The sequence below is a fragment of the Nothoprocta perdicaria genome, unplaced genomic scaffold, assembly GCF_003342845.1.
Source record: "Nothoprocta perdicaria isolate Ctin4 unplaced genomic scaffold, notPer1 scaffold_6, whole genome shotgun sequence".
Taxonomy (NCBI): domain Eukaryota; kingdom Metazoa; phylum Chordata; class Aves; order Tinamiformes; family Tinamidae; genus Nothoprocta; species Nothoprocta perdicaria.
Window position 1 is genome coordinate 7,195,262 of NW_020455865.1, and position 26,942 is coordinate 7,222,203.

The 26,942-nt window shown below is 42.9% G+C and overlaps 1 protein-coding gene across 1 annotated transcript in view; it reads right to left on the reverse strand.

Moving 5' to 3' along the window:
• Window positions 1-26,942, reverse strand: part of PAPPA (pappalysin 1) — a 180,274-nt gene that overhangs the window by 17,587 nt on the left and 135,745 nt on the right. The window contains exons 14-19 of the mRNA XM_026049405.1: window positions 23,473-23,641; window positions 16,218-16,401; window positions 13,520-13,730; window positions 12,750-12,921; window positions 8,837-8,984; window positions 5,809-5,918 (exon numbers count right to left, since the gene is read on the reverse strand). Of these exons, the coding sequence (XP_025905190.1) occupies window positions 5,809-5,918; window positions 8,837-8,984; window positions 12,750-12,921; window positions 13,520-13,730; window positions 16,218-16,401; window positions 23,473-23,641 (994 nt within the window). The remainder of the gene's footprint in view (window positions 1-5,808; window positions 5,919-8,836; window positions 8,985-12,749; window positions 12,922-13,519; window positions 13,731-16,217; window positions 16,402-23,472; window positions 23,642-26,942) is intronic.

Below are 26,942 nucleotides of genomic sequence, written 5' to 3' on the forward strand. Positions count from 1 at the left end.
ACTGCCAAAGAGCCTCTCTGCTAAAGAGCATCACTACTTATACAACAGCTTCATACATGTGAATATATGTGAGAGTGTAGTCTAACAAAAGGAATCAGATAGCCTTGAAAAGGCAATGACACAACAGAGAAAAATACACAACCAGATGGTCAGACAACTATTTTGGCATGCTGTTGCCTACCTGCCTACGAGGCTGCTGGCAAGATAGTCCAAGAACTGTGGGCAGCATTGAATAGGCTCTTAGAAATGGATGTTTCCAAGTTATGATCAAATCCTGACAGTAGATGCACTGACTATTTCATTGAATCTATCAGTGCTGGAAAGSCAGAAGTTGTTCAGTTTTGTTCTTCCTCTTAAAGGAACAGACAAAAGGTGAAGTCTCTCCTATGATGTCCTGTCCTAGGAAAGCAGAGATCTGTGCTCTCATTCAAGGTCATCTTAAAACCCAGTGGTTAAATAGTCTTCTCCTAGACAGTCTCCCAGGAAAGGGTGTGCGGCCCTAGACCTCTCCGTAGCCTAGGCACGACAACTTGTCTTGTGCTAAATTAATCACAGGGGCAGTGGTGCATTGACATTGCTATCAGGAAACTCCCCATCCAAGTGAATAACCAGTGAGAATATGCAACCACAAACATCCCTTACCTCTTCTCCTCTCCAGCAGAGTCAGTGTATGTCAAAAAGATTTGGGATGCCAAAAGGACTCCATACTAGCCATAAGCCAGGCCATGACAGCAATCTTCAAGTGTAGCTGCAGGTTGAGCACTTCATACCACTCAAGTGCACTCAGTTCAGCAATCTGCCTTGGCAGAGGGTCATTTTTAGATACTCTTCATCACAGTGCTGGGGCAGGAGCCTTCCAAGGTTTTAGTCCTAGCTACACTGCTATCCTAGGATGATTCCTTTGGCAGTGAAGACGTGAAGACCATTAGGACTATATTAGCTAAATTCAATTCTGCTCCTATTCAAGTGTGGTCTAGAAAAAGTCCTTAGTTAGGGSCCTGGCTTTCTCTCTGGTTCTTCAAATTCTGAATTCACACTGTGAGACCTGTTTGCAGCCTCAGGTACCTACTCTGACATGTGTGGAGCAAAGGGATGGAAAAGGGGATGTGTGCAGAGAGAGAGAGATGAGGTTGTACAGAAATTGGGAAGGATTCAGTTTGCTGAGTATTTTGGTGCAAAGGCACCTTTTAAAGGGTGCTGCACAGAGCAACTGAAGAAAAAAAAAAAAAAAAAACATAAATACCAAGCAAGGGTATTGAAGGCACTATTGCAGGAGTCTTCTGAGCCAGTCTATTAAAGAACGCACTATAGCAGGAGCCTCGCTGGCCTGACAAGGATTCGACAGCATCAGAAAGAACAGAGAGGGAATGGGATTTACAGGGTCACCAAAAGGCATTGAAAAAGATGGATGGGATGGAAGGATCCCATCTTTCACTTGCAAGGCGGAACAAGGAGGGAATCCCATCTGGCTGTTGACTACATTAGAGCGAGTGAGCTCCATCCCGGCGCACCGTCCCGGCCCCTGYGGTGACATATGCCTTCCTGCTGGCTCCCGCCTGCCCCTCACATGTCAGTTGCTGCAGCACGGCTGCCCTCCCACTCAGGCCTTGCTGCTTAGCCTTGTATATTGACTTTGGTCATGTCCCCATCCCATAAATGCCATTCAGTTACATCTGTGGTTTGGTGGCTGCAACTCCATCTGTTGTGAAGGGAGAGGAAGCTGGGATATGGTCCCACACTAGGTAACAAAGAGCCAAGAAAGCAAATCAAGCTGTCATTTTCTCCTTGTGAGGGAAGACCCAGTGCCTCCGGTCACAGCACTTCCCTCCCCATTGTGGTGCTAACACAATGATGTCAACCATTTGTGGGCTGCAATGGGGATTAGGTTTCCCCAGGAGAGGCCTGTGGAGAGCTCTCATCCACCTAGATGGGTCAAGTGTCCCCCAGGGCAGGGGACTGGCATCTACTGGTCTTGTCTAACTCTTTCCTCGGGCACTAAATGAACATGACAATTAACCATGGGTTTAATATCACAGTGGTGAGGGGATCAGCAACTGCTGACAAGGGAGGAGAGACACAGTTCTTTGTGGCAGTTTCTTCCCGTAGTTGCAGACAGGGTGGGAACTCCTGGATTCTTTGTCGCTGCCCTGCTGCACTGCCATAAGTCATTTCACTGCTCCATGACATGGATTCCCTGCTGCAAGATGAGCCCAAAGCTCATAGCAAAGGCAGAGGGGAAGGAAAGAGCAAAGATGAAAAGCTGAAATAATTAGGGACAGATTCTGGTGGTTGACATGAGAGTACTTAAGGAGAATTCCCATGACTTATTCTGGACATGCAACGTCCTACCAGTTGCAATGCCTGGCTGCAAGCCATATGGGAAAAGACACCACTAGCAGTGGGGGGGCATCCAAGGACTACAGTGGGGCTACAGCCACACTTACTCCCAGCTGGCAGCAGAGCTGGGGCACTCCAGGGGCACTGTACTTTCAAGTCCATCACCTGATGCATGTGCTCCATAGCACCTGCCCTCTGCACAAAGTCAGGGATACAAACTTAGGCAACGCATTAGGAAATCCAAGAAGAAATTAGGTGCCTGCCCTATTTCTCTACAGTCAACAGGAAAGATGAGCCAAAGCATTTCACTGTGTTTCCACTGCCAGTACAGTCAGAGCTTGACAGCTCTAACTATAGAGGTCTTCAACACCTCGCTGCTCCTGGCACTCGGATGTTACATAGAAGTGGGCTAAAACGGGACAGCAACGAGCACTCCAAACATGGCCCACCACAGAACACCAACAGAAATGAGAAAGAGTTCAGGTGAATCTTTTTTCCTGCTGAAAACACTGATTTGGAACAGATGCACCACATTGCACATCTCCACTGATTTCAGTAGCTGTTTTTTTCAGACCCAAAAGAGCAAAGCAGTCTAAAATAATTCTGAAAAGCATATTAATATATTGACATTTTTCTAAATGAAGTGTCTGTTATTTCATTTATACTTTAAGATGACACTTAATTTCCAAGTTTGTTTTATTTTTAATCAAAAAGTTTTTAAAATCCTTGGAAGTGAAATGGTAAGTTACGTTCAAACCAGCATGTATCTCCTCCAGTTTTTTGGTTCACCAAAACAACCACAATTACAGAAAAGTCACTTTGGTTATTATTATTTTTTTTTTAATTTGACAGAACTTCCAGTGAACCAAAAAAAAAAAAAAAAAAAAAGTGATTTGCACAGTTCTGTTCTAACAACTCCCAGAGGAGAGATGAATCCCTCTTCCCATTTTGCTCCATAACAGCTGTTGCTTTAATAGCCACACACAAATATTTCTTTTCTTGCCAGACTTCACTGTGCTTTATCTTTGCCTATCTTGAATATTAGCTCCACAGGTCTGCCTTTATCTGTTTCTTGTACTGCACTGAATTYGTACATTACTGATGCCTAAAATTAAGCACCTAAAAATGTTCATGTCATTTACGTACTTTGACAGCCACAAAGATTCCTGCGTATATGCAAATAGCTGGTGTCTTTACGTACAAGTGCAAGCTATCACTGAGCACRGATAGATTTGCAGTGCACTGTTAATGCTACAGCAGCTTGGCATGGACACTTTCCACGAAGGCATCCTGTCTCTGCAGGGTCTCACTGACCCCACCAATGCTGACATTTCCACCATTTCAGAGTTCTGTAAAAGGCACTAATTCCCAGTCAGTGTCTTCCTCTTATCTGGACAGATTGATATGATGGATTTTGTTTTTCAGTGCCCTTCAAAAATTTCTGCYGTCTTGTTTTAGCATCATCTCCTTGATCTCATCCCTACCTTGAAAGTATTCACCTTTTTGTCCTGTGCATACCCTACTGCAGTTGCACAAGAAGAAAACGCTACTTAACCCAGCCAGTTCCCAAGGACACAGCCGGCTTTTTTCGAAGGAGGATGGTTACTAACATTCTGAACAGAGGTGCTTTCTCTTTGTACCCCTATTGCTCCGTTTCCTAATACCAGTACTGAGGCCCAAATCTCACACATTAGTTTGAGTGTTTCTGGGATCAGATTCATGTATTTCTGCAGTCTAAAACTCTTGCAAGATCCTCACCATAAGGGCAAAAACAGGACATATTTACCACTGCACACTTGGAAAGCACGAATTCTCCTCCATCCCTCATTCCCCTCATCTCCCCCTTAACTACTATATGTTTTCCCYGCTGCCTAATGAGCCCTCCAGAGACCTGCAGGTATAAAACTCGTTACAGCTCYCTCTGCGTACCAGCATCAATAAATGAAGGAGCACAGCAGAGAATGGGAGGGAAGCTGTCACTTTATTTCACCATGAATTACAGAACCACTTTAAAGTCTAGCGCTCAGAAGAAGGGCCAGTGAGAAATTGCCCCTAACACAGAGATAGCTGTTTTCTTTGTTTCWTGCCAGAAACTTTGCAAAGCCTAGGCTTAGGTAGTAATATAATCTCAGCATCTGGAGTGAATGGGAAGCTAGGAAGGACATTATGAGTTTGTCATATTCTCTGGACTTACATTTCTCACCCCTTTCCAGTATTCATTCTATTGCTCCGTATGGCTCTGTGTGAAGTAGAGAAATATAAAGTGGCTGAGATGTTCAAAGCTGCTTGCTGCCCACGGCCAAGGCCTGATTTAAAAATCCCAAACCCTGGGCACACCTTAGGCATGTGGAGAAGCAAATGGATTGTCAAAGCTGCTCAGTATGTACKGGGGCTCTGTCAGCTGCCCACTCTTTTATTAAACCTAGCTCAAAGTGTGCAAAACATGGGCTCATGTAAAGCTGGAGCAGACTACATCAAAGAAGAGTGTTTGTTCAAGCACCACCAGCAAGCTGCACTGTTTGCACATGATGTGCCAGCATCTTCTGACATGCATTTGAGCATATCCAGAAAAGTGAATACACCTGCATAAATACTGTACATGTACAAGTGCCTGTTTACATGCATGGCTAGCCTGGAGGGCATATTTATGTAGACAGCATGAGGGTTTTCATGAAGAAATGGAGTATATCTCCTGCTGGCATCCAAGAGCAGGTGTGAAGCCAACCAACTATTTGCTACAAGCAGCAAGAGTGTATYTGGGTGACTGTGCATGTACAAGGCATCCTACCCAGGAGCATGTGTCCTCACAGAGGCAGACAGAGAGCCATGCATGCTGGAGGATGCACAGGGGTGCTCGAGGGTGCTGTGAGTGGTTAATGCTGTCTGTGCATTTGTAGTGTACAGGAGGAAGAAGTGGTGACGTCTGGAATGGGCTGTGCTGAGTAGGCATCTATCATATGCGGGACAGGGGGAGCGGGGAGGACTCGATGAGCTCTGCTGGTTCAGGAAATGAAATACCCTCTGTATCAGCTTGTCATCCAAAAGCAGTGCATAAAAATGCAGCCCTGCCACCCAAGGTGTGCAAAATACTGAAGAGGAGAAAGACAATAAGACCTATCCTGTGCTCCTTTAATTTTCTATCATTAGTTCCTGTGTAAAAAAATCCTGTTTCCAGGAGATCAGACTCACTGTAGGTGCTGGTGGGATCTGAGCATGCTGATTTGGGAGCTTTATCTTGAAMTAATTTTTCCTGGAAAATCACAGAGAGAAACCCATATGCACAGGAAGGCACTACATTGCTAGAACAATATGTAAARAAAGAATAAAATTCAGGAATTCTTTGCCAAGGAGTGTAAGTTTTCTTCATATATTTCTTCTGATAGGAGAAACTGAGGTTAAAGCTACCTTTTTGCTCACTGTGTGTAATCTTGTAACCAGGTGATATAATTAGTAAATTCAGCAGGCACTGACCTTCACTCTTTGTGGGTTCATCCAGTGCTGGATGTCCTGCACAGTCTCGTTCACACGAAGAAGAATGGGCTCRTGACTGTGATCCAGGCACGAGGTGGTACACTCAGCGCCTGCACCAAATACAGAGAGGATAAAGTTAGCAGCTTCCTACTCTTTCAGTAGCTCAGTAGCCTTCCCATGGAAAGACAGGATTAGGGCTCCCTTTTCCTAAAGGGCAATTAGCAGTCAGCAGTAACTACCATGTATCTTGTAGCCATATATGAAACACYGACTGCATCCCACAACATCTCAGCAGGACACCATAGAGGTGGTAGATATTCTAGGGCCTTGTCTTATGAGCTCTATATCTAGGTCTTTCTTTGGCTATTAGCTCCAAGGAGGCAGTCAGGTTTTGTTTTTTCAGAAAGTCTGGAGGTCTTTCCATTTCAACTGCTCTTTCAAGTACAAGATTAAGGAGAGGCTGCCAAACTCATCTCACCTGTGACATGACAAAAATTTACCATTTCATCTGTCAAAGTCACAGGCCTTCAATAATAATGTTCTGGATGGTGACCAAGCCTAATGATATTGCAGATGAGCCATCACCTAAGCCCCGTATTTGATAAGAAGTATGCAGAGAGGTAATGATGGCTTTGTTCACACATAAACCTGCTTTTCCTCTGATTAACTGTCATGCCCTTTGGGAATCCTGTCCTTTCTTTATTAAAACATTCTGCGATACTCTGCAGCAATATCCCAGAGCCCTGCGGTGACACAACCATAAGCCCTAGTGTGTTGGACCATTACCATTTCCCTGCTGGAAAATCACTCGTGAATGGCACAGCTGCTGCAAACGTGTCATTAGGATTTCTGCACCCCAATCAGCACTAAGGGAGGAATTAATCTCTGCACTGGTTTGGAGAGCTGAACCTTTGGCTCAACATATACCTCAGCCGGGAAGGGCAGATTAGGTGTCTGAGGAATTAAGGAAGGTGTGTGGGATTCATAGTGACCACGACTGGATGCTATTATTTTCCCCACCTGCTTCTGCCTTCTCATATCCTCCCATGTGGAGGAGGGAGTGGGAACAAAGCAGCCCTGGGTTGTTCAGTCAGTGAGGCTCATGGGGAGCTCAGGGTTTGTTTTGCTTTCTTAGTGTGTGCAGTTGTGGCTCCATGGACTTGTTGGATAAGCGCCCATTAATATCGGCTGTACTGTGCATGAGTGGATACCAAGAGACCTCTTGGAAGGACATCTATCAGGCTTCCAAAAGCACACACACATGCACACACAAAGAAAACCCAAAACACCTGCTCCTAAAGGTGGTGCTGGGAGAACCTAACAAAGAGTGTGGTATGTCTCCATCTGCTGAAGATAATAGCCAACCACTGGCATGCCCTTCTGGAGCTCCTTGTGTAGCTCCAGCGAGCACCACACTCCAGCTGAGGGTCCACAGCACAGGCCTGGCCATGACAGCGAGTCCCGCGTCTCCACAAAGGCTATGCCGTCCTTGCTTGGAATTGAGCCCAGTGTCCTTGAGGCTGGGAACTGCCACCGCAGCGCAGCCATCAGCCATCCCAGCAAGGCTCGGGGGCAAGAGGGGCAGAGCAAGGTGGTCACCCACTGCGAACACCTCCCTACTTCCAGTGCACAGACATTCCCTCACACCCAGCATTTGGTATTTCTCTCCTTGGAAAAAGCCGCTCGCTCCTGGTAGGTAACCTCATCTCAAGGGCAAAACATCTTGCCACATTAAGAGTCATTGCAGCCCACTCGCTGGCTTGCGCACACTCCACTGCGTTATTTACACTTGCGGAGCAGGCCAGAATTGTTTTGATATATGATCTGTAATTGGCATCATTACAGAGTGGTGATCTCATCCAGGTTGTGTTCCCCTCCCCGGGGAGGAAGCGCCAGCAGGCATGAGGTCCCTTGCCTAGCAGTGCCGTAATGAGGGAGCTGCACAATGAGGAGCGCTCTCCAAGTTCAAAGGGACGGCATGAGGCAAGGAGGGGGCCATGGGCTGCAGCAAGGGTTGCAGGAAGGGGCCTCGCCAAGCTTGTGTTGCAAGCATGACAGCAGGGCCWCTTAAAGAATAGGGGCTGAAAATAGTCTGCAGTGTTTTTCTCCCTCCCCTGAGATGGCACAAAGTGAAGCTGAGCASAGAATGCAGCCCAAAGTGGAGCACCCTTTGCTGTGCACTAAAGCACCCCAGAAGATGACATGAGGGAGAGCATCTTGTACAGAATTGCCATATGAAAGAGATGCTTGCTGATCTCTTATTCTTTCTGGACAGATCTGAATTATCCCCCTGGACTGCCCTGCYAGCTCCCTGTCTTTCAGCAGCTGTGTGTGGCTGTGTGTGCTGGAAGATGGATTACAGAAGTGTATGAACAAAATCAGGTACATGTCGGGGAAAGGGTTAAACYGAGAAGCAGTCRGGGGAAGGGAAAACAAGGCAAGCAAGATGGAGGAGCTAAAGCCACCAGGCCACCACGAGGCAGCCGCAAGGAAGACCTGTGGAGGACCATAAATGGCAAGAGGCAAGGTGCCTTCTGGTGATGGGACTATTGCGAGTACGGGGCATGGCCCGCTCAGGTGTTACGGGATAAAAGGGAAGAGTTACAGCATTAAAGARGCTATTTGTTCACACCCGCAAATAGTCCTGAGCACTTCCTTGGGGGGGACGACTTACGCCACAGGTACAAGCTCTCTCCCTTAGTTTTGAGGACTGGCTGCATCTCCTGTGTAGTTTGGCTTGCTGGCTGTCCATTAAAAYCAGCTGGCCAAGAAGGGACACGCTGAAACTGGAAATGGTGCRAGAAGCAGGCAGCAAGCATATATGACATGACGCCTGGCCTCTAATAGTTTCACGTTTCCTAAAAGCAAAGGGAAATTGCTCCACAAGAGAAGTTGACTTCAGGGATTCCGGACTCCTTCCTTCCTCCCTCTCTCTTGTTGAAATCATGCTCCTCTTTCTCACTTCTTCTCCACCCGTGACAGTGTTGCATCCTGCCATGGAAGGTGGCCAGGACTGATGCGCACAAACCTATTCCATAGCCGCTGGAGCACTGCAGCTTCAGATGGCTGTTCAGCTGGGTGGGCAGAGCACACTGGCCCTGCATTTCCCTGCAGAGATGAAAGGAGCCACTCCACGTCCCATCCTTCCGGCASTGAATCATATTGCTACCACGGCCCTGGGAATGCAAAAGGAGATAAGGAGGATGGTCACAAAAACAATGGTGAGAAAAGCAAATTCAGTTCAAAAAGTAAAGAGCAGGCAGAGCCGAGTTAGGAGCTAAGTTCTACTGGAGCTGGGAAAGACACTAGTTATGACTGTCAGCCCTGGGAGGTAAGAAGGAATATTCTTCCAAAGAGTAAAACTAGCAGATTGTACTCGCACAGACATGCCTCTTCTGTGCAATATAAAGTTTTTATAGGGCTTTACCAGGTTCTCTACCTTAAAATGGACTCAGTCTAGCTACAGTAAAGATCCATTCACCCTATTTGGCCTCCTTGTTGTTGGGAGGCTTCTGTTGAATGCGAACAACATTTCTGCTTCTATTTTCTAACTAGTTACATCATCCTTGTCTTGGAAAAGAAGTGATCCCCAATGCCCATCTGAAGGTGAAACAAAAGCAGGACACTGAGCAGGGATGCTTAGCAGGGCAGAACGTGCTCTTTAGAGCTTGGTTTCCTTGAGTGACAACAAGCAAAGAGTCTGTGACAGACATGCACTGAGGCAGGTGTAAAGGAGAAAAAAGTCCTCTCTGTGGGAATAGTGAAGGAATAGAATATGACATTTCTCTTACAGAAAAGTTCCTCTGTACAATACTCAAGAATGAACACCAAAGCCCAAGGGGAAATATCATGCCCTTTAGAAACAATAAAGGAGTGCAAAGGCAATCTTTTGTCAGAACTATCCACATAGCATTGGGGATTTCTGCACAAGTTGTTCTGRAGGATATGTGAGTCTAACAACCACTGGATAATGTGGGACACTCAGCATGAAGGTACCTCCTGTGATTACTCTCCAAACCTCCAACAGATGCTAGTTTGGATTGTGCTGGGTGGCAAAACCATGGAGGATCTTTGCTTCTTCTTGACTTTTCAACACGCCATGCATGTTGCCTGCCATCTGCTCACCACAGTCTCGGAGATTATACTGGATGTCTTTGGTGATCTTTTAGCATGCTTTCTATTCTGGGATCCCAGACAGAGCCATAGTCACAGTAGACATGCTAAACTTGTCTTTGGAGTTATTGCCTAAGCCCCTCTGCCCTAGCACAGAGATCTGCACAGGTCTCTGGCACCAAGTGGAAGATTTCCCAGCCTTCAGTGTTATGTGCTTATATTTGATATTCCTGTGCTTCCTTTCTCAGCTTCATTGATGAACACAATGTTTAGTGAAGCTACAAAGTGATCTTATTGACAGGCTACTGCATGGGACCTGTCTTCCCTACTCTAGACATCTGCTCTAGAAGTAATAAGACAGAAGTAATTGACAGAAGTAATAAGAAAATTATACGAAAGGAAAACCGACCAGATGGACTCAGGGTGTGATCCAGTTTGGTGACTTTCACTTAACAGTCAGTTTTGCAGAGACAGATTAATTTAGGTCTGACTGCTCATTTGATTTGCATACAACATTCAGAAATGGAAGAGCTTTGCTCTAGATGGCAGGGTGGAGTACCTGCTCAAATGACCATTAGATCCTGTTGATTAATTCTGTATCTTTGATATGCTCTGAGATACCAAGCATACTGATGAATAATTATGGTGACAAGCATGGTGACAAATTCAGAAAGAAATTGCTAACTCATAAGTGAGCACAATTTGCTGTTTTAGCAAGTATAGTGCATTTCCACAGCAACTTGTGTGCTCAACTTGTGTTCAACCACGATCTTTAAAGATGAGGCATGAAGCTCGATTTATGTTCCTGGAKTTGGCTATGCTTGAGGTACTATTGTATAGTTACTTCAAGAACCCAGGATATCCATTGCTATAGTAACATCCTGTCCATCATTCCCTGTCTTGTAAAATCTCCTGTGAAAATCCCTGCTGGGTTGCTTGCTTGGATGCAGCTGCATTATCACCTTACATAGCTGAGAGAGACTTAGTGGGGTTTAATCCTTAAATAATTAACACCTTGCAAGTGGGTCTGGCTTGGGCCAGGAGTCCTTCATCTTTTTCTGTAATCTATTTTCTTGGATATCTGGAAATACCTTTCCCTGCAGATCCCTTTCTCAAGATGTTATCAGCAACTTTGCTTGCAAAGCTTTCCTAGCCTGAAGAGTGACTACAGTCTTCAATAGAGACATAGCTATATTTTCCAATTTCTACAGCTTACTTCATTATTGCTCTTACCCTGAGGCTATTGCTTGTACCTCTTCATGTCTAGCTCATTTAAAAACAAATAAATAAACTGATAATACCCGTTGTCATTACGTCAGTAGCCTTGCTACCCTGCACTAGTAGAGATGGTACACATCCTCCACCATACTGATCAGTGAGGGCAAGTCACAGGTGAACAAGCCACAGGTCAAATACTTGATAGCCTCCATGTGAACTGCACCTGTGTTCAATACTAGTGACTTTTCATAAGGCCTGAAATCTCGCATAAGTCTTATACAACAAGACTTTTTTCAGGTGCTCTGATACAAAAAAATCATGTATTCTGAGGTTCCGTCTCTCATTACGATGAAGCAGGCAGGTCAGCTCTGTAGAGAGAGCTGGTAGCAAGTGCAGTTTTCTCATCATATTAAACTTGATTGCTTTCTTCTGTAGTTGTAGCTTTTAATATTTGATACACATGTCAGAGGTGTCTTTCAGATTACTGGACCTAGAGCAGACCTGTCCCATTTTTAATATGTCTTCAGAAACTGGAATTACATTAGAATTTCTTTGACAGGGCATTCTCTGCACTGTTGATAGTAACGACACCTTCTGTATSCCCAACTTTGACTTCCTAAACGTATTAAGCAACAGCTCTTCTGGGGGAAGTTACTATCTCACAAACTAGAGGCAATAATTGCCTCTAGTGAAGAAAACCAAGCATTTCAAACTAGACATTAAAGGCTAGACCTGCTTCTGGTGTCAGTCACAGCTTCTAGGAAGTCAAAGGCAATGTGATGATCTGTATCAGATAAGAATCTGACCTCTGATGTTTAATGGCACCTTCACAGGCAGGAAAGCATGAAAGTTTAGGAACAGATCGGTCAAACAGTCATAATCCCTATAAAGTTAAATTATCATGTGACACACAGAGATATAGTGATGATGAGAAAAAAGAACKAGAGAGCATAGAAAGGTAAAACAGAATTAAAAAAACCCTCATGTACAGAACATGATAAGTGAATGAAAATGATATCTTACTTGCTTTTATTCATTACTTCTTATTTCCTCCCGTATTAATAGAATACCAGAAACCATATTTGGTAATTGTCAAGCTAGGTTATAGAGCCACTTGAGGCAGATCTTTCAGCTACTTATTCGTCTAGAAAACAGCAAGTCACACATTGCTAGTTTTCAATGGGTAATAATTAATACTATTACTACTGTGATAAGAAACAATAAATAAATAAATAACCCTACAGTATTTCTAGGCTCTTCACATAGTTAGTGTGTACCTGAATTGTGTACTTTCCTTATCTATCTCACTTCCCTTTTTCACACACACTGAGATATGCTAGACCAGCACAGTACAGTGCCATGAGGAAGGACTAAATAAGCTGCTCCTAAGGTGGCCTGGACCCCTGCCAAAACCCAGGGAATATGGTTTTGATCTAAAGTGCCCAACCTAGAAAGAAGAATTTCCACTCAACAGCCTATCCACTTCCAACACCCTAASTTCTGGTCTGACAAGGGCTTAAGGGAGTAGTTTCTCCAAGATAAAGGTCCTTTAAGGCCATATAGTGAWGACACACTTATATGTTTAGATTATTTGGATATGAGTGACTCACCGACTGATTGTCATCATCTTCACACTTGATCCTGCACTCACTGTTGAACTGGAAGCCATTGGAGCACTGGTAGAGCCCATGAAACTTGGAAGGTGGAGGGTCACAGGTCACAGGCACGCAAGCACCAGGCAGCCACGTGCCGTCTTGTGTGCACTGGATCTTAAAGGCTCGCCTTTCCATGCAGAAACAAACATGACCATTTAGTGAATAGCTGAGTTAGCTAAGACCTTCTAAAGCCTCTGAGCTGTGCTAGCAGGTTGCAGGAGGTGGCTTTCAACATATGGGCAACAGGTTGCGAATCTGCGTCATGGGGACTCTGAATGAAAATAATAATTATTTGCAAAGCCAACGTTCAGCTGCCTGGCCTTAACTCCTCTTTCAGCCTTGGAGACATAACCCAAAAACACTGCTTCCCAGGCTTGTGGGCTGTGGTTGGTTTGAAGTGGCTTTGTGCAGAGTCAAAAATATATGATAGCACTAACCCTTTCCCGAGAATTTTCAAAGGGGACTCCCCAGACTTCATATCAAAGGGCATTTCTAAGGTAGYGTCTGTTTTCTGAACATTGGCTAGGATTTCCAAAGGAACCTGGGAGAGTTAGGTGTCTACATCCTCTTGAAATTGCACAACTCTCTGCATAAGGGAATTGTCCCACAAAAATCCATACAACACATAAAGCTTGTTTCAAGCAACCAATCTTTTCTTTTTCCCAAACTTTTTAACCCGTGGCTTCCTGAATCATATTGATGCTTAGAATTTTTATTTTACGTACTTCCTTGCTTTTCTGGAGGATCCAGGGACATGGTAACCAGGTTTGCACTTGTATTTGCAAAATGATCCCACTTTGTGCTTATCTTCTCGGCAACGACTAGTCTGAAGATCTGCATTAGGAACTATGGAGGGTGCTCTACACATCAGCTCACACAGAGCCTCCGGAAAAGACCACAGCCCATCYTCCATGCAGGTCAAGTTGCTGTTGTTTCCTGAGAAGGACAGTGAGTAAAGTTAATAGCATTCAACTGAATAATTTTTTCCCCAAATGTCCTTACACCTGTAATATATCAAAAGCCACCTCAGTCCATTTGACAAATTCAGCTCTGAATTCATTCGTTCTTATGCATTTGGTCTTTGTAGATAATAGCATTAAATCATTAAGGATTCTGTTTTCAGGAGACAATAGGCAGACAGTGCTTATTTCAGGAAATACTGCAGCATAGGGAAACCACACTGGCTTTGTATTCTTTTATACTCCCATACTTTGTTGTTCTCTTAATCTGAAAGAAGACTTGCCCCCTACATCAACCCCCTTCTCTCCAAAGCCATGCTATTAACAGAGTGCTTGCTGCCATTACATCCTTTATTCTGCTTSTGTTATATCCCTTCTCTTAATCTATCCTTTTTATTCCAATTTTGGGCAGTTTGAAGCAGCATTTGTTAGTATTAGACACACTACTCTAACACAATGAGAAGCCATTCTCAGCTGGGGACTCTCAGTCTTTTGGGAGTACTRTGATAAATTTGGTTCAAAATACTCATTAGAAACTCATTTTCCTTAGGAAGCTTGCTTGGACAACACCTCAAAGGTAAAAGGTACAATACATTTATTTGCCTCTGCCATGACCTACTTGGTTTCAGCAAGTTAAGCTAAAAGTAGCCTAGTCTCAGTGTATTTTACAGTCTGTGATATTTTATACTGTATATCAAAAAAAGATATAAGCTTTTCCTAAGGGGAAAAAAAGAAACACAGCAATGAGCCACTAAGCCTTCAAAAATCCCTAATACTCTATTGAAATCCCTGACCATTGCTGCAGGAACTCTATTCAACCCACAACACATTTTCAATAGCAAGCCAACTTCTGAGTTATCCAAAATAATACTGACAAACTGCTGATGCCAGAGTAATGCCATCTCTCTAAGAGGAAAGGAAGAGAGCTGGGACAGGAGGCTGGAATTCAAAGAAGAAACAAAAGGCTCCAGAGGGCTCAGGAAGGTATGTGGAGGAGCCCTCTTAACCTACCCACAAAGATAAGAGAAGCTTTATTAAATCAACCTAGGCTTTCTTTCTCCCTTTCCCTATTGCAGATGATAGCAGAAGTATTTTGCACAGAAGGGAACTCTTTTCTAGASCAGCACCATGCTCCTTTGCTCTGACTCATGCATCAGCTCTGCAGACCAGCCATGGTGATATCATACTTGCCACTGCAAAGTGATAAGCTGTGACATTACCAACATTGGCTGTCATGACGTCAGTGATTGAATTAGGCATGAGTCATTCAAACACCGTTCTCTAGAAGCTTAGTGGCAATATCTATTAGTCATCACCGATGGCTGTACACCAAATTGTTCCTTTACTTCACAGCTCAGACAGTTCCCGGACAAAAGTGGCTGCACACAACAGCTGCACAGGGCCTGACCTAGAGATTCGGTTATCATCCCTCAAGCTCCCCCAAGGGAATCATTAGTTCATGTTCCTGTCACTTTTTACCCTCTGATGCATTGAATAAAAAGCACCAGTCTACCTGTTGAGGACAGTATTGCATTCCTTCAAGTTGCTTAATTTTACAAATACTTTTATTCCAGGCATTTTTTAACATCAGGCATTTTCAAGGAGAAACTGCTTCCTTACTGAAGATGAACTTCTTCATAACCAAGGAAGAGAATTCCTTTGATGAAAGTCTCCTTTTTGAGTARTTTTAACTTTTACTGTGGGTTGATTGGTTGGATTAAAGGAATGGAACTGTTTGGTTACACATGACGAAATCAATATATCCTCTCACTGAAATAATGAACAATTCACATGCCTCTTCTGRAAGATCAAAAGGGATAACAGGCCAATAAGCAGAAGAGTGGATAGTACTGAGAACATAATTGAGGATCTACGAGAAAAACAGCAGAGCAGGAGAAAGGAAAGAAAGAGGAAATAAGGAAGAAGAATATGTTATTCCTAGGAAAATTTTAGTGACTCACAAAGAAGGGAGAAGAAAGAAGTGAGATATAAAGTAAGATGAGTGTGGAAAAGGAGAGAGATAACAGAAGGACTAGCAAAAAAATGTGAAAAGGAAATATGCCACTGGAACGTGGGACCCTTCAGTCTTTTCCTGTTTTTCAGAAAACATGGAGCAGGAATACAAGGGAGCCATACACACAAAGCAGAGAAGGCCTGGGAAATAAGATGAGAGAGCTCAATTTGATTTATCCCCATGACTTTTCCATGTTTTGTTTGCATGGAAGCAATATTCACTGCTATTACTTCTAGGCCAGCCACAACTAACAAAAGGTCAAAGGAAGGTAATAGAAAGAGGAAAGAAAACCGAACTTCTAAGATAAATAAACCTTCCCATAAACTCTTATAATTCTTCATATTTAAGATATCATGAGTAATTCTAAAATAACAGGAATAATAACATATATTACTAGGAGAAGTTCATGTCAGCTGTGCAGTTAATCATTGTACAGACACTCTCTAGTACCTTTGAGAAGAGCAGGAGGTCGGCAAGTGAAGGAGCATTTCTTGCCAAAGGTGGTCCCCTCACTGCAGTTGAATGTGGCTGGGTAGACATGGTATTGGTCTGGGACACCACAGTCCACAGGCTCACAGGTCACCTGCTTGTTCCACTTTCCGTCTGTGCAAGTCATGATGATGCTGGACTCCATCTGAAAAAAGACACATAACTAAAGACATGGTAACCAGCAAGGGAGAGATCAAAATCATCTAAAGCTTCATAACATCCATTATTTTCATGACTCACAACACAAGCAAAGCTAAGGTTGATCATTGTCAATATTGTTTGGAAAGCGGCTACTGACAACATAGAGGTGTGCCTGTATGCCTATAACATATGCCTAACATATGCCACAAGAAATAGCATCAGAGGATCAACACGTGTATTTTTCCTTTGCAGTTTGGACCAAGCCTTTGCCCATAAAGAAACATCAGGTTGTTGAAGATATAAGTAACCTAATTTATTTTTTGCAACACTAGTAGTGAAGTTTGTCCCTTCCCCTCCAATCCTCATCACAAGGTGTGGAAGGAATGTCTTGTCTAACCTCTGAGGTGGCTGTTTTTCTGGATGCTGCTTAGTCTTTAGACGTTAATGAAAGCAATGCAGAGATTCTTGAGTTTGGTTACTTGGGATTCTTCAGTTTGGTTGAAAACAATAATATCAAAATGGATGGGAGTTTAACATCTGCTGCAGTATAAAGGGCTACATAACATGTAGCACAACATGGCTTATCTGAGTCACCTTCTGAAAAAAGCTGTRGAGCCTGCTGTTCCATCATGTTACCGGAAAGGAGTGTGAAAGTCTGAGCTGTTTGGATCTGACAGTTATCCCTGATCCTCTATCACCTGTGGAGCGATACAGTCACTTGCAGGTAATTGACCATGAATTTCTTGTACACTGTTAGGATCTAAATAAACTTGGCAAGAACCTGTTGGGGACTACTGTCCAAATCTCTCCCAAGAAGAGCCCATCAGCATGGGACTGAGGTATCAAGGAGGTTGGCCTGGGTCACACCAGCATCATCTTCAAGTATTGACAGGTGCTGCTATTGTTTCTATTATTGAAGTACTCCAGATGAAATCAKGGCATGCTGCCTTGGCAGTTGGGTGTTGCTTGGCATGCTTGAAAGACAGGCTTTTGTCTGGAAGACCTTGCAATGCACAGACCTAAGAGCATCCTGCCCATACTTTCTCCTGGCACCAGGTCCAGAAAGTCATGGATGGCAGAGGTTGAATACAGACTCAGTGCCTGACTGAAGGAAGGAAGGAAGGAAGGAAGGAAGGAAGGAAGGAAGGAAGGAAGGAAGGAAGGAAGGAAGGAAGGAAGGAGGCACCCTTCCAAGGCTAAGAGTAGGGATTTACCAGAAGACAAAAGGATAGATATCTGTCAGAGAAAGCTGAACAAATAATTATCTACTTTTTAATCTGAAAAAAAGACTAATCTTCTCCACATATGATTAAAGAGAGAGACAGAAGAAAAAGAAATATAAAGACCCCAACTACAAGATACTGTGGAAAGGGAAGACAGGAGCAAAGAATCTGACCAAGTTGCACAGCAACATTTTTATGCCTCCAAGGAATATTTTATTCAGGATTACTATGCTCAGGGGAGACTTGCACCACCAACCATTGATCAGCGTTTATAAAAGGAAGAGGAATTTTTCTAGCACACATCAAAGAGATGTGGATTCCCTTTTGCAAAAACACCCTAATGTTTTCAGCAGAAGTTCAGACCTGTCTCCCTTTGATATATGGTTGCATTTAGAATGGAAAAAGCAGTCCCAGAGCTGAGAAACTGGACACTTCCCAAGTGGGCACAAAATATATTTTTTAGACCATGGAGTTTATTTGAATAGGTAGCAGTGCTGATGAAAAAAAAAAAAAAGGAAAAAAAAAAAAAGTATCTTATATAGATTCAGAGTAGAACAACCTGGAATTCATGGAGTTCTCAGATGAGGTGACACACTGGGTCCCCATTTTCAATCATTTTGTTCCCCAGTGACTGTTAAATCTTTGTTGGTTATCAGATAGGCTTTACCATATATATATATATATATATATATGGGAATATATATATTCTGTAGATATAGGATGATGTGAAGATGCCCATGTTTCTACAGGAGGTTTCTGTATGATTCTGATGGCAATTGAACATGCAATAGCAGCATACTTCCATGCCTTCATAATACACGTATTAGCATTGCCACAGATGCCAGATATACTGTACTCTTCAGAACCAGTTTTAAAAAGAAAAGTGCAAATTATGTATTTCCCATCCACTATTATAGAGAATGTCTGCCATTTTTAAGGTGTAGCACCTGAATTAGTGATGGAGCTTATGGCTCAAATCAAGCRCACTGCATGCCTGTATCCTACAGATTTCCAAAGGAGGTGGAGATGATCTTGTGAAAGTCAAATTCTTAGTTTGGAGACCAAAGAAATCTGTAATCCTCCTGAAAACACAACACTGTAACTCTGCATTGCAGGCCAGATTCCTCCAGTACACACTGTTAGTAAATGCTATAATCAAATAATGTTTAAGCACCATGGCTGCTGGGCACTTTGGTCAGCAGGGAATTAAAGCATAAAACCAAGCTTATCATGGCAAGTGCTATTCAAATGTTAAAGAAAAAAACATGGATCTTTCACTGTGTTCTGCTGATGCTGGATTGAGGTTGAGTGCAGGGAAGACATATCAGTGGTAGGAGACTTAAGTCCAAGAGTTTAGTTGTGGATCTAGTTAGCCCAAGTTAATGCTTGTAATTCACTTGCAGTCTTCTTGAAAACTGTGGTACACTACAGCCCATTGGAAATGCAATGTGCCTCGGCCCATTCTCTCCATGGAAGCTATACCTAGTTGGCAGTATACTTCCACTGCACTTTATTGCTGCCTCTCTTCTAAACCTTGATGTGCAATACTTAATTTCACCATGTTTTTTGACTCTGTATTTTCCCCCACAGATCTTCCCCAACAAAAAAAAAACTAGCCAAATCTGGAAGAGTGACCTTCTATCCAGACCTTTATASCTTCTCCTCTCCTGATCACATTGGAAAACTTCCATACAGAGAAGGAGTAACCAAGTGGAGAAGACTCTGACTTCTCAGCTCATTCCAGTAATTTGTTCCAAACTTAATATGATAAAAGCTGAGGTTTTCAAGGTCGAAGTAAATAATGATAAATTTTAGAGTATATCTATTATTCAGTATCATCACTTCAACAAATACAAGCACATGCATTTTTGTAGCAGAACAGAAAATAAATTGCTTTACTGCAATGGAGGCAGAGATTAGTGCATATGATTGGAAACGAAGAGGATAGTTCTATCATGGAAATTACTGTAGATGGCACCCACAAGATCACAGTTTCTTTCTCTTGCAAAATCCCCCCAAAGGTAGGATCTTTGCAATGTTTGGTGGCATTATCCCAGCTGAAAGGCATGATCCAGCTCTCTGCAATGTCAGGTTAGAGTTCAGGGATATTTATCTGTGACTGGAGATTGAGCAGCACTGCCTTCATATCTTGCATTGTGTCTTTGCAGCAGTCTGCCCTTGCARATCTCCCACTCAAGGTCTGAGCAGGCACATGCTGCTGGTTGACATGACAAGGTCGTTTAGTTCACGGCAGTCCATATGAATCACACAGAATCACAGAATGGTTAAGGTTGAAAGGGACCTCTAGAGATCATCTAGTCCAACCCACTTGCTGAGGGCAGAATTTAAAGAGGATAGAGCTAAACTCTTCTTGGTGGTGGCCAGTGACAGAGCAAAGGGTAATGGGCACAAACTGAAACACATGAAGTTTCAATTCCATATGAGGAAGAACTTTACTGTTAGGGTGACAGAGCACTAGAACAGCTTGCCCAGATAGGCTGTGGAGTCTCTTTCTTTTGAGATTTTCCAAACCCACCTGGACGCAACCCTGTGTCATGTGCTCTAGGTGAAGTACCTGGCTTTCTCATCAGGTTTATTAGTTATAATTTTGGATGCTTTGTGCTGCTTTGACTAGCATCACAATGACCACTTTCCTTCACATACTGTTTTCCAGAAAAGGTTCATACAGGAGGGAGACAGAATGAGACAGGGTGAGAAGGAGACAAGAAAAGAAATGGGTCTCCAAAGATACAGTGTCCAGTACTGTGACAATCCAGTACAATGCAAACAAAAACAAATCTGTTGTCAGAAAGATTTGCTTCTTAGCACTTTTAACAGCTTGTGAAAATTCATGTCTCCTTCCTGCTGCCCAAGATCCCAGCCGACTCCTTCTTCAAGCGATGCTTCACGTGTGAAGTTTCCTCTCCTTAAAAACGAACAGCTGTGCCCTCCCCTCTAAGTATTCTTCCACTTCTGCCCACTACTGTGTCTCTAATTGAACCCACATGAGCCGTGCTTTCTTTTCCTGGCATGATTGATGATGCCTTTGCACAACATTAGGGGGCTGCTGGGTTTTAAATAACACCTCTTGACCAGAGCAGCAGTGGTGGTAGCTTCAAGGAGAGATGACAACAAGTAACTGAATGAGTGGGGCTTTCAGTGAAGGACAAGGCGGGGAGGAAAGAAGTGAAAGACAAAGGGGAAAAAGCTGAGGGAAAAATAAAGAGTGATAGCGTTATCAGAGGGGAGTGAGGAAATCAGGGGAAAATTAAACCTTGTAAGATCTTTGTGAAGAAGATGTATGAAGGATTTTGCTCCCATCAATATGCAAAACTTTTGTTGTTGTTGAGGTTCCTAAATGAGAGCAAAAGAGAACCCCAGTGCAATGGCTTGTTTCTTATTGTTTTGTTTTTGCTTTAAGACAAATGGCTTCTATTGCATGTAGTGCTAATATATTTTGGACTTGGTGATTTTATGGAGTTTAACAAAATTTGAGAACAGGCATTTCTCAGAGGGAAGAAATGAAAGATTTTTTTTTTTTTCCCTAGGAATGATTAAACGTGGTGGCTTCAAGGAGAAACAGAGGCCAGGAAGTTCAGCAATAGTTAGAATGATTTTCAAAAACCCCATAGATGTAAAAGATTGATTTAAAATATGACTTATGCTCCCAGATTTTGGAGGTGCTTTTGAAATTTTTTCCCTTTAAATCTCTGTTCACTCTTTTTGGAAGAAAAGTTGGTTCGGATGCTAAACCAGGGTGTGTTCACAGGACTGCCAATCATCTTTATCAGCCTGCAGTTGTTGTGGGCCACTGATGTTCAGCCAGCCCTCGGAGACATTGCGCCTTACCTCAGCCTCCTTCCTGCCCAAGAGTGTGAAACATCAGCAAGTGCAAAGCTACTTTGCTTTCTTCTTCTTGCAAAGGCCTTCATACTGTCCGTATGAGGGCCAACTGAATACCAATAGTGTAACAACCAACAGCTTTGTGCAAAGTTCATCATCACAGCACAAAGTTCCTCTGAACATGGACAACAGTCCACATGTCCTATCTCATCACCAAATGCCTGTGAKCAGAAGAACTGAAGCTGGGAAGCAATTGTGGAAGGAGCACAATGCAATTCAGTATAACACAATACAAGAAATCCAGACCACAGATTCCAGTGTATCTCAGATAATTCATTTCTTGCATGCAAGTTACACAAGTTCTGGCTTGAAGCACCTGACACAAAGAAATAAAACAAGATGATAGTGAAAGAAACTGTCCATTCCTATTCAGCAGATCTTCTAAGCACATGCGTGAACTTTAAAGCATGTGTTTAAAATGCTTCACTGATAGTGATATTGTTAAGTACATGCTCCACTCCTTCACCGATTTGAACAGCACAGAGGAAAACAGCCATAAGCTTCAGATTTTTTAACTGGTGGAAAAAGATGATAAAGGGCAAAAGCAGATCAGGGTGAGAAGAAGCATGTTGTAATAAGCACTGAATCATGTTAGCTAGGAGTGTTAAAATCCTCCACTCTTGTCATATGAATCTGATCAAGGCTTCGAAACCAGGGCTCTCAGAACAAAACCACAACGGAACAGTTGGCTGAGCCTCCCCAAAAGGTACTTTTTGCATTTAAACAACACAGCCCTGGTGGAACATACTTAGGCTGTTTGATTTGGGCTTAGATTCCTATGCGTTCAATGTACAGATCTCTTTCAACTATTTCCTGGTTCACACATTCAGACTTGTTTGAGATCTTGTTTTCCGTTCTGTAAAAATGCTCAGCTGAAGCTAGGGTTCTGGTGCTGATGCCAATTAGGATGGAAGAGGCCCAGCTCGTGGGGTCCTGTATTTGTTTTGTAATTGAGTTGAAAGGGCTGACTCATTCCCCACCCCTCTGTCTCGCCCCTCTGTGAGCTTATGAAGAACACAGTATTTCACAAACACAGACAGGCTGTGGAGAGCGGCTGCCTGCCTGCAGCCCCTACCCCGTCCCCAGACGCACAGGCTGCCCCTGCAGCACACACAGAGATGCACATGCGGGCTGCCACAACCGTGTCACTCTTACCGGAGCCAGCAGCATTCCAACAGTGAGCACAAACTGGAGCTGGTGCAGTCTGGTACCTACAGCAGGTCCATGTACCCTGCACACACCAACACTGGGACATGTCACACACAGTTTTGGCCCCAGCGATAAAGTAGCAGCATTCAGGGTGGGTTTTTTTTTTTTTTTTTTTTTTAAACGTTTAAAGAACTGTGCAGTTCCCCACAATATCCCCTCTCTACATCAATACATTTATGTGACTGCAGTGTTACTGCATAGCTCAGGGAAAACCAGTCAGCATCTCCTGACCCACTAGGGTGGGTTTTGGTGCTTTGGTTACATCAGAAAAGGTTTAGATGCTTTCTTCTTTTATGTCACATTTCTTTTTGRAATGTCACAGTGCAGTTGGAAGCAGATGGACTGAAATGTTGCAAAGCAGTTAAGACTTTGTTAACTCTAACCCAAGGAATAAATTTGAGAATTTTTGCCCAGAAACTGGTGCAAAAACAAACAAACAACATGGCTACCCAGAAAAACTCTATTGGTTGGATAGGATGGTGATGCCACAGAAGGCCTAAATACAGATTTAAACCTTTTGTGTTGAAAATTTCTAAATTTTACAAACATTTGAGATTTGCTCATTGCTAACACCTTTTCCTAAAAAGCGAGATGACTTCTATTCTGATTAGAAGAAATATTTGGATGTCATATTGCCACAAGGCTAAGCTCAGATGTATGATTTTAGGGTGGGTTGTTTAATTTCTCCATGTGTTTGCTCTTCTCTGTTTTGTGGGTCATAAAAAAACAGCAGAACAAACCTGGCTCTTGATGAGATCGTCATCTCGCTGGACTTGCAATATGTAACCTGTCCGGCAGCTCACATTGCACTGGGCACCGTTGTACCAGCCACCGCTGCTGCAGTTCAGCAACGCATTCTCAATCTCCAGCTTTTGGCAATCAGTGGCTTCGCAAGAGTAGTGGACACAGCTAGGTGGGAAACAAGAAAATTGTGTTTTAGATGCACAGAAATGTCTGGGTAGTACAAAACTACTATCTCTGATGGTCTGATTCAAACAAAATGTTATGGTCCATATTAAATTTTAAGTATGGAGACAGTCCTCTCAGCTAAAGAAGAATTAAAATGCTGCGAGGCTTAAAGTATGTGCAAATAGGTTTTGCTTCGTTAGGGACAAAGTTTCCTATAAAGCGATGTGCCTCTGATGAAAGTTAAAATAAGCTACATCATATGGTTAAATTCGTTCTAAAGAGGGAAAATCTTGCCTTGCTTCATCATCTGTGCAGGTACAGAAGAACTCAAGACACTGAAATTTATAATAAGAGGAAAAGCAATGAAACAATACGCATCTGAAATGGGCTGCACGCAAGATATTCCCATCTCCTAAAAAAAGGATTAACAGACACTAAAAACCCATCCACCTTACTAAGTATAGGACTTAGCACGTACATGGTGTTTTGTTGTGTTCAAACTGCTGTGCAGACATTAACTAATTAATTTTCATTACAAGCCTGTGAGACATCTGTGCCAGTATTGTTATCCCCACATTACTGATAGAGAAACACATCTGCACATGTCTCTGCTGAGCTACAGATCAAACTGCAGCATTATCCACCTCAACAACTCATTTCTCTGTCCCAAACCTGTATGGGAAGTGCCCACTGCCTGGAATTTAATGTTGGTTTTCTATTGGCAGCCCCTTTCTGGAGTGTGATGGGCCATAAACAACAACTGCGTTCAAAATGACACAACTCATTTCTTTATCTTGCATAAAGTAGTACTGTTGATGGGCTTGAGAAGGCAGAATTCTACCGCTACACTGTTCAACTAATCATRTTCTCATATGCAGCAAACTGCATCTTGTCTATCAATAGTACAACTGAAAAGTGATGCTCATCATTCTGGCAGAACAGGTAAGCCTTTGTCAGAGAAGCTTCACAGCTCTTGGTGTGTAGGGAAGGACTGGATGGCTTCCCAAGTCTCCTTCCTTCCCTGTGATGCTAGAACTCATGTTCCCGTTTGCATTAACTGCCACAAAAAGACGTTACCGTGCTGCACTGTGGGAGGCTGCTGATCCCATACTGAGGGTTTCATATCTATTTTCCAGTCACTGCAGCTCACATCCTGACAACACGAAAATTTAAATTACCACTGATTTCAGTTTTGATCAGTCAGTAAAATTGTGGATGAAATGGCTGAAGACACTCCAATCCAAAGCCAAAGCCCAACTGGTCTTCTCTTGTGCATAAGTGAGATGAGGAGAACAGCTATGCGCAGCAGTCTTGTAAATGACCAACATGAATCACCCAGTGGTGTGAACCACAGTCCTGATTTTGTGCTATCACATGCCAGCCTCACATACTGTGATCCTTCTTTGAATAAAGCTTGCTATTTCATGATATGGCTAGTTGAGTAAATTGCCAGTTAACATCAGCAAGAATGTCTAAACTTGGATGTTAAAAGCATGAACGATGAATATGGTACCTCACCAAACTCTCACTACATACCCCAGGTACACTTACACAGGAAGACTAACTCTTATTTTGTTCCCCTATGTTTCTGAGATGGGGAGGCTTCAATGTGAGTTCCTTCTGTGCCATGGCTTCAGTGACAAGTTGACTCACAGAGGAAAAAACATGAACACTAGTAAGAATGTCTGACCCAGGATGTCAAGAGAGCATGAATGACGAATCTGATACTTCATCAAAACTTCACTACATACCCCAGGTACACCTACCCATGAAGGCTGTTATTTTGTTCCTCTCTGCTTTTGAAATGGCGAGGCTTCAATGTGTGTTCCTTCTGTGCCATGGCTTCAGTGACAAGTTGACTCACAGAGGAAAAACCATTAAGAGTGTTGCCAAGCCATTCTCTGAAGYACATACTGTGAACCTTGACTGCCCATTGCAAAACTCAGGAAAAAACTGAAGTGCTTTTTGCTCAAAAGTTAGAAAAATAAGATAACAGAAGACCTATTTAATATCTTACGTGAACTAGTGTGCAACACTTCAATGTAGCAYTGGATCCAGTCTTGAATGGCTTCAGAGGAAAGGATAAAACTAAGAAAACCTTTGTCATTTGCACAGATGGAAATGGGGAGCAACATCACTGCAGTAAGGGGTGCTGTCCTTCAGTTCAATCAGTGTAAAGGAGAAAAAGGATCTGACTTCTTGAGTTCAGATCAGGACAGCAGATGAGAAAGTCTGAGCTTAAAAGTCCTACAGAACTGAAACACCAGACAAAGGCATTAAGAAACACTTATTGTGATGTTCTTCTTTCTGTTTACAAGTCCCCTTGTGGTCTTAGTAAATGGCCAGGGAACATTTTTAGCCAYCCCCTCCAGGCTCCAGATTATGCCTCGGTTAGCAGATCATCTGGGCAGCTCTCTCTGTCTGTAATTCTATATGAATGACTTCAGTGACAAACAATACAACCATTCACTTTTTGTGAAAAAACAACCACTGCCACCAAATGTTTCCAATTTAAATATTTCTGGTTCTCTAGCTACTGGTTCCAATTTGGTATCAGCTACTGTCAGCCGTAAATCCCTATGAATTTTGAAGTCATGATCCTGAATTGAGTTCTGCAACTGCAGAATTAACAAGGAGAAATGAATATCTCCACGTAGGAAATTTAGACAAAAGAACACATCATATCCATATTACAGAACTGTGGATTACAGAAGCTCTTGCAAGGGACCTGCAATTTAACAGTGGTTAATCATCACATGTTCCAGAAAYGATGCATTTCTTGGGGAAGAAACAATATAGAATATCTGAGAATGAAATCATTTCTACTTTAACTTATGTTGCTCCCTGGCATGGAACATCTTGAGCTTTCTTCTTACCATTCAAACATGGTGACATCATCATTTATAATGATCTAGTATTGGTGTCTGGGATAATGCTTGATATTGTTTATATTGTTGCCTCTGCCCCACAATCCACTCGTTCCTATTCTAATTTATTGCACTAGAAAAGTATGATTTCCTAAAGCATATCAAGGCAAGTGCAAGAAACAGTGAATTTCTTGCACATGTTCCAATGCCTGCAACATGTTAAAAATATAGATKAAGGCAGACTATTCTAGTGATTTAAAAAACTCCAAGTTGAGTTAATTTCACATGTAGGCTAAAGTTCTGAGCCAGTTCTTACTTTATTTAAATCCATTTTGCCCATCCCTAATCTAAACAAGCTCAGTCATTAGCCTCTAAATCTTTACTTCTCTGTGCCAGTATAGGCCCCAATTCAGCAAGGCACTCAAATGTGTGCT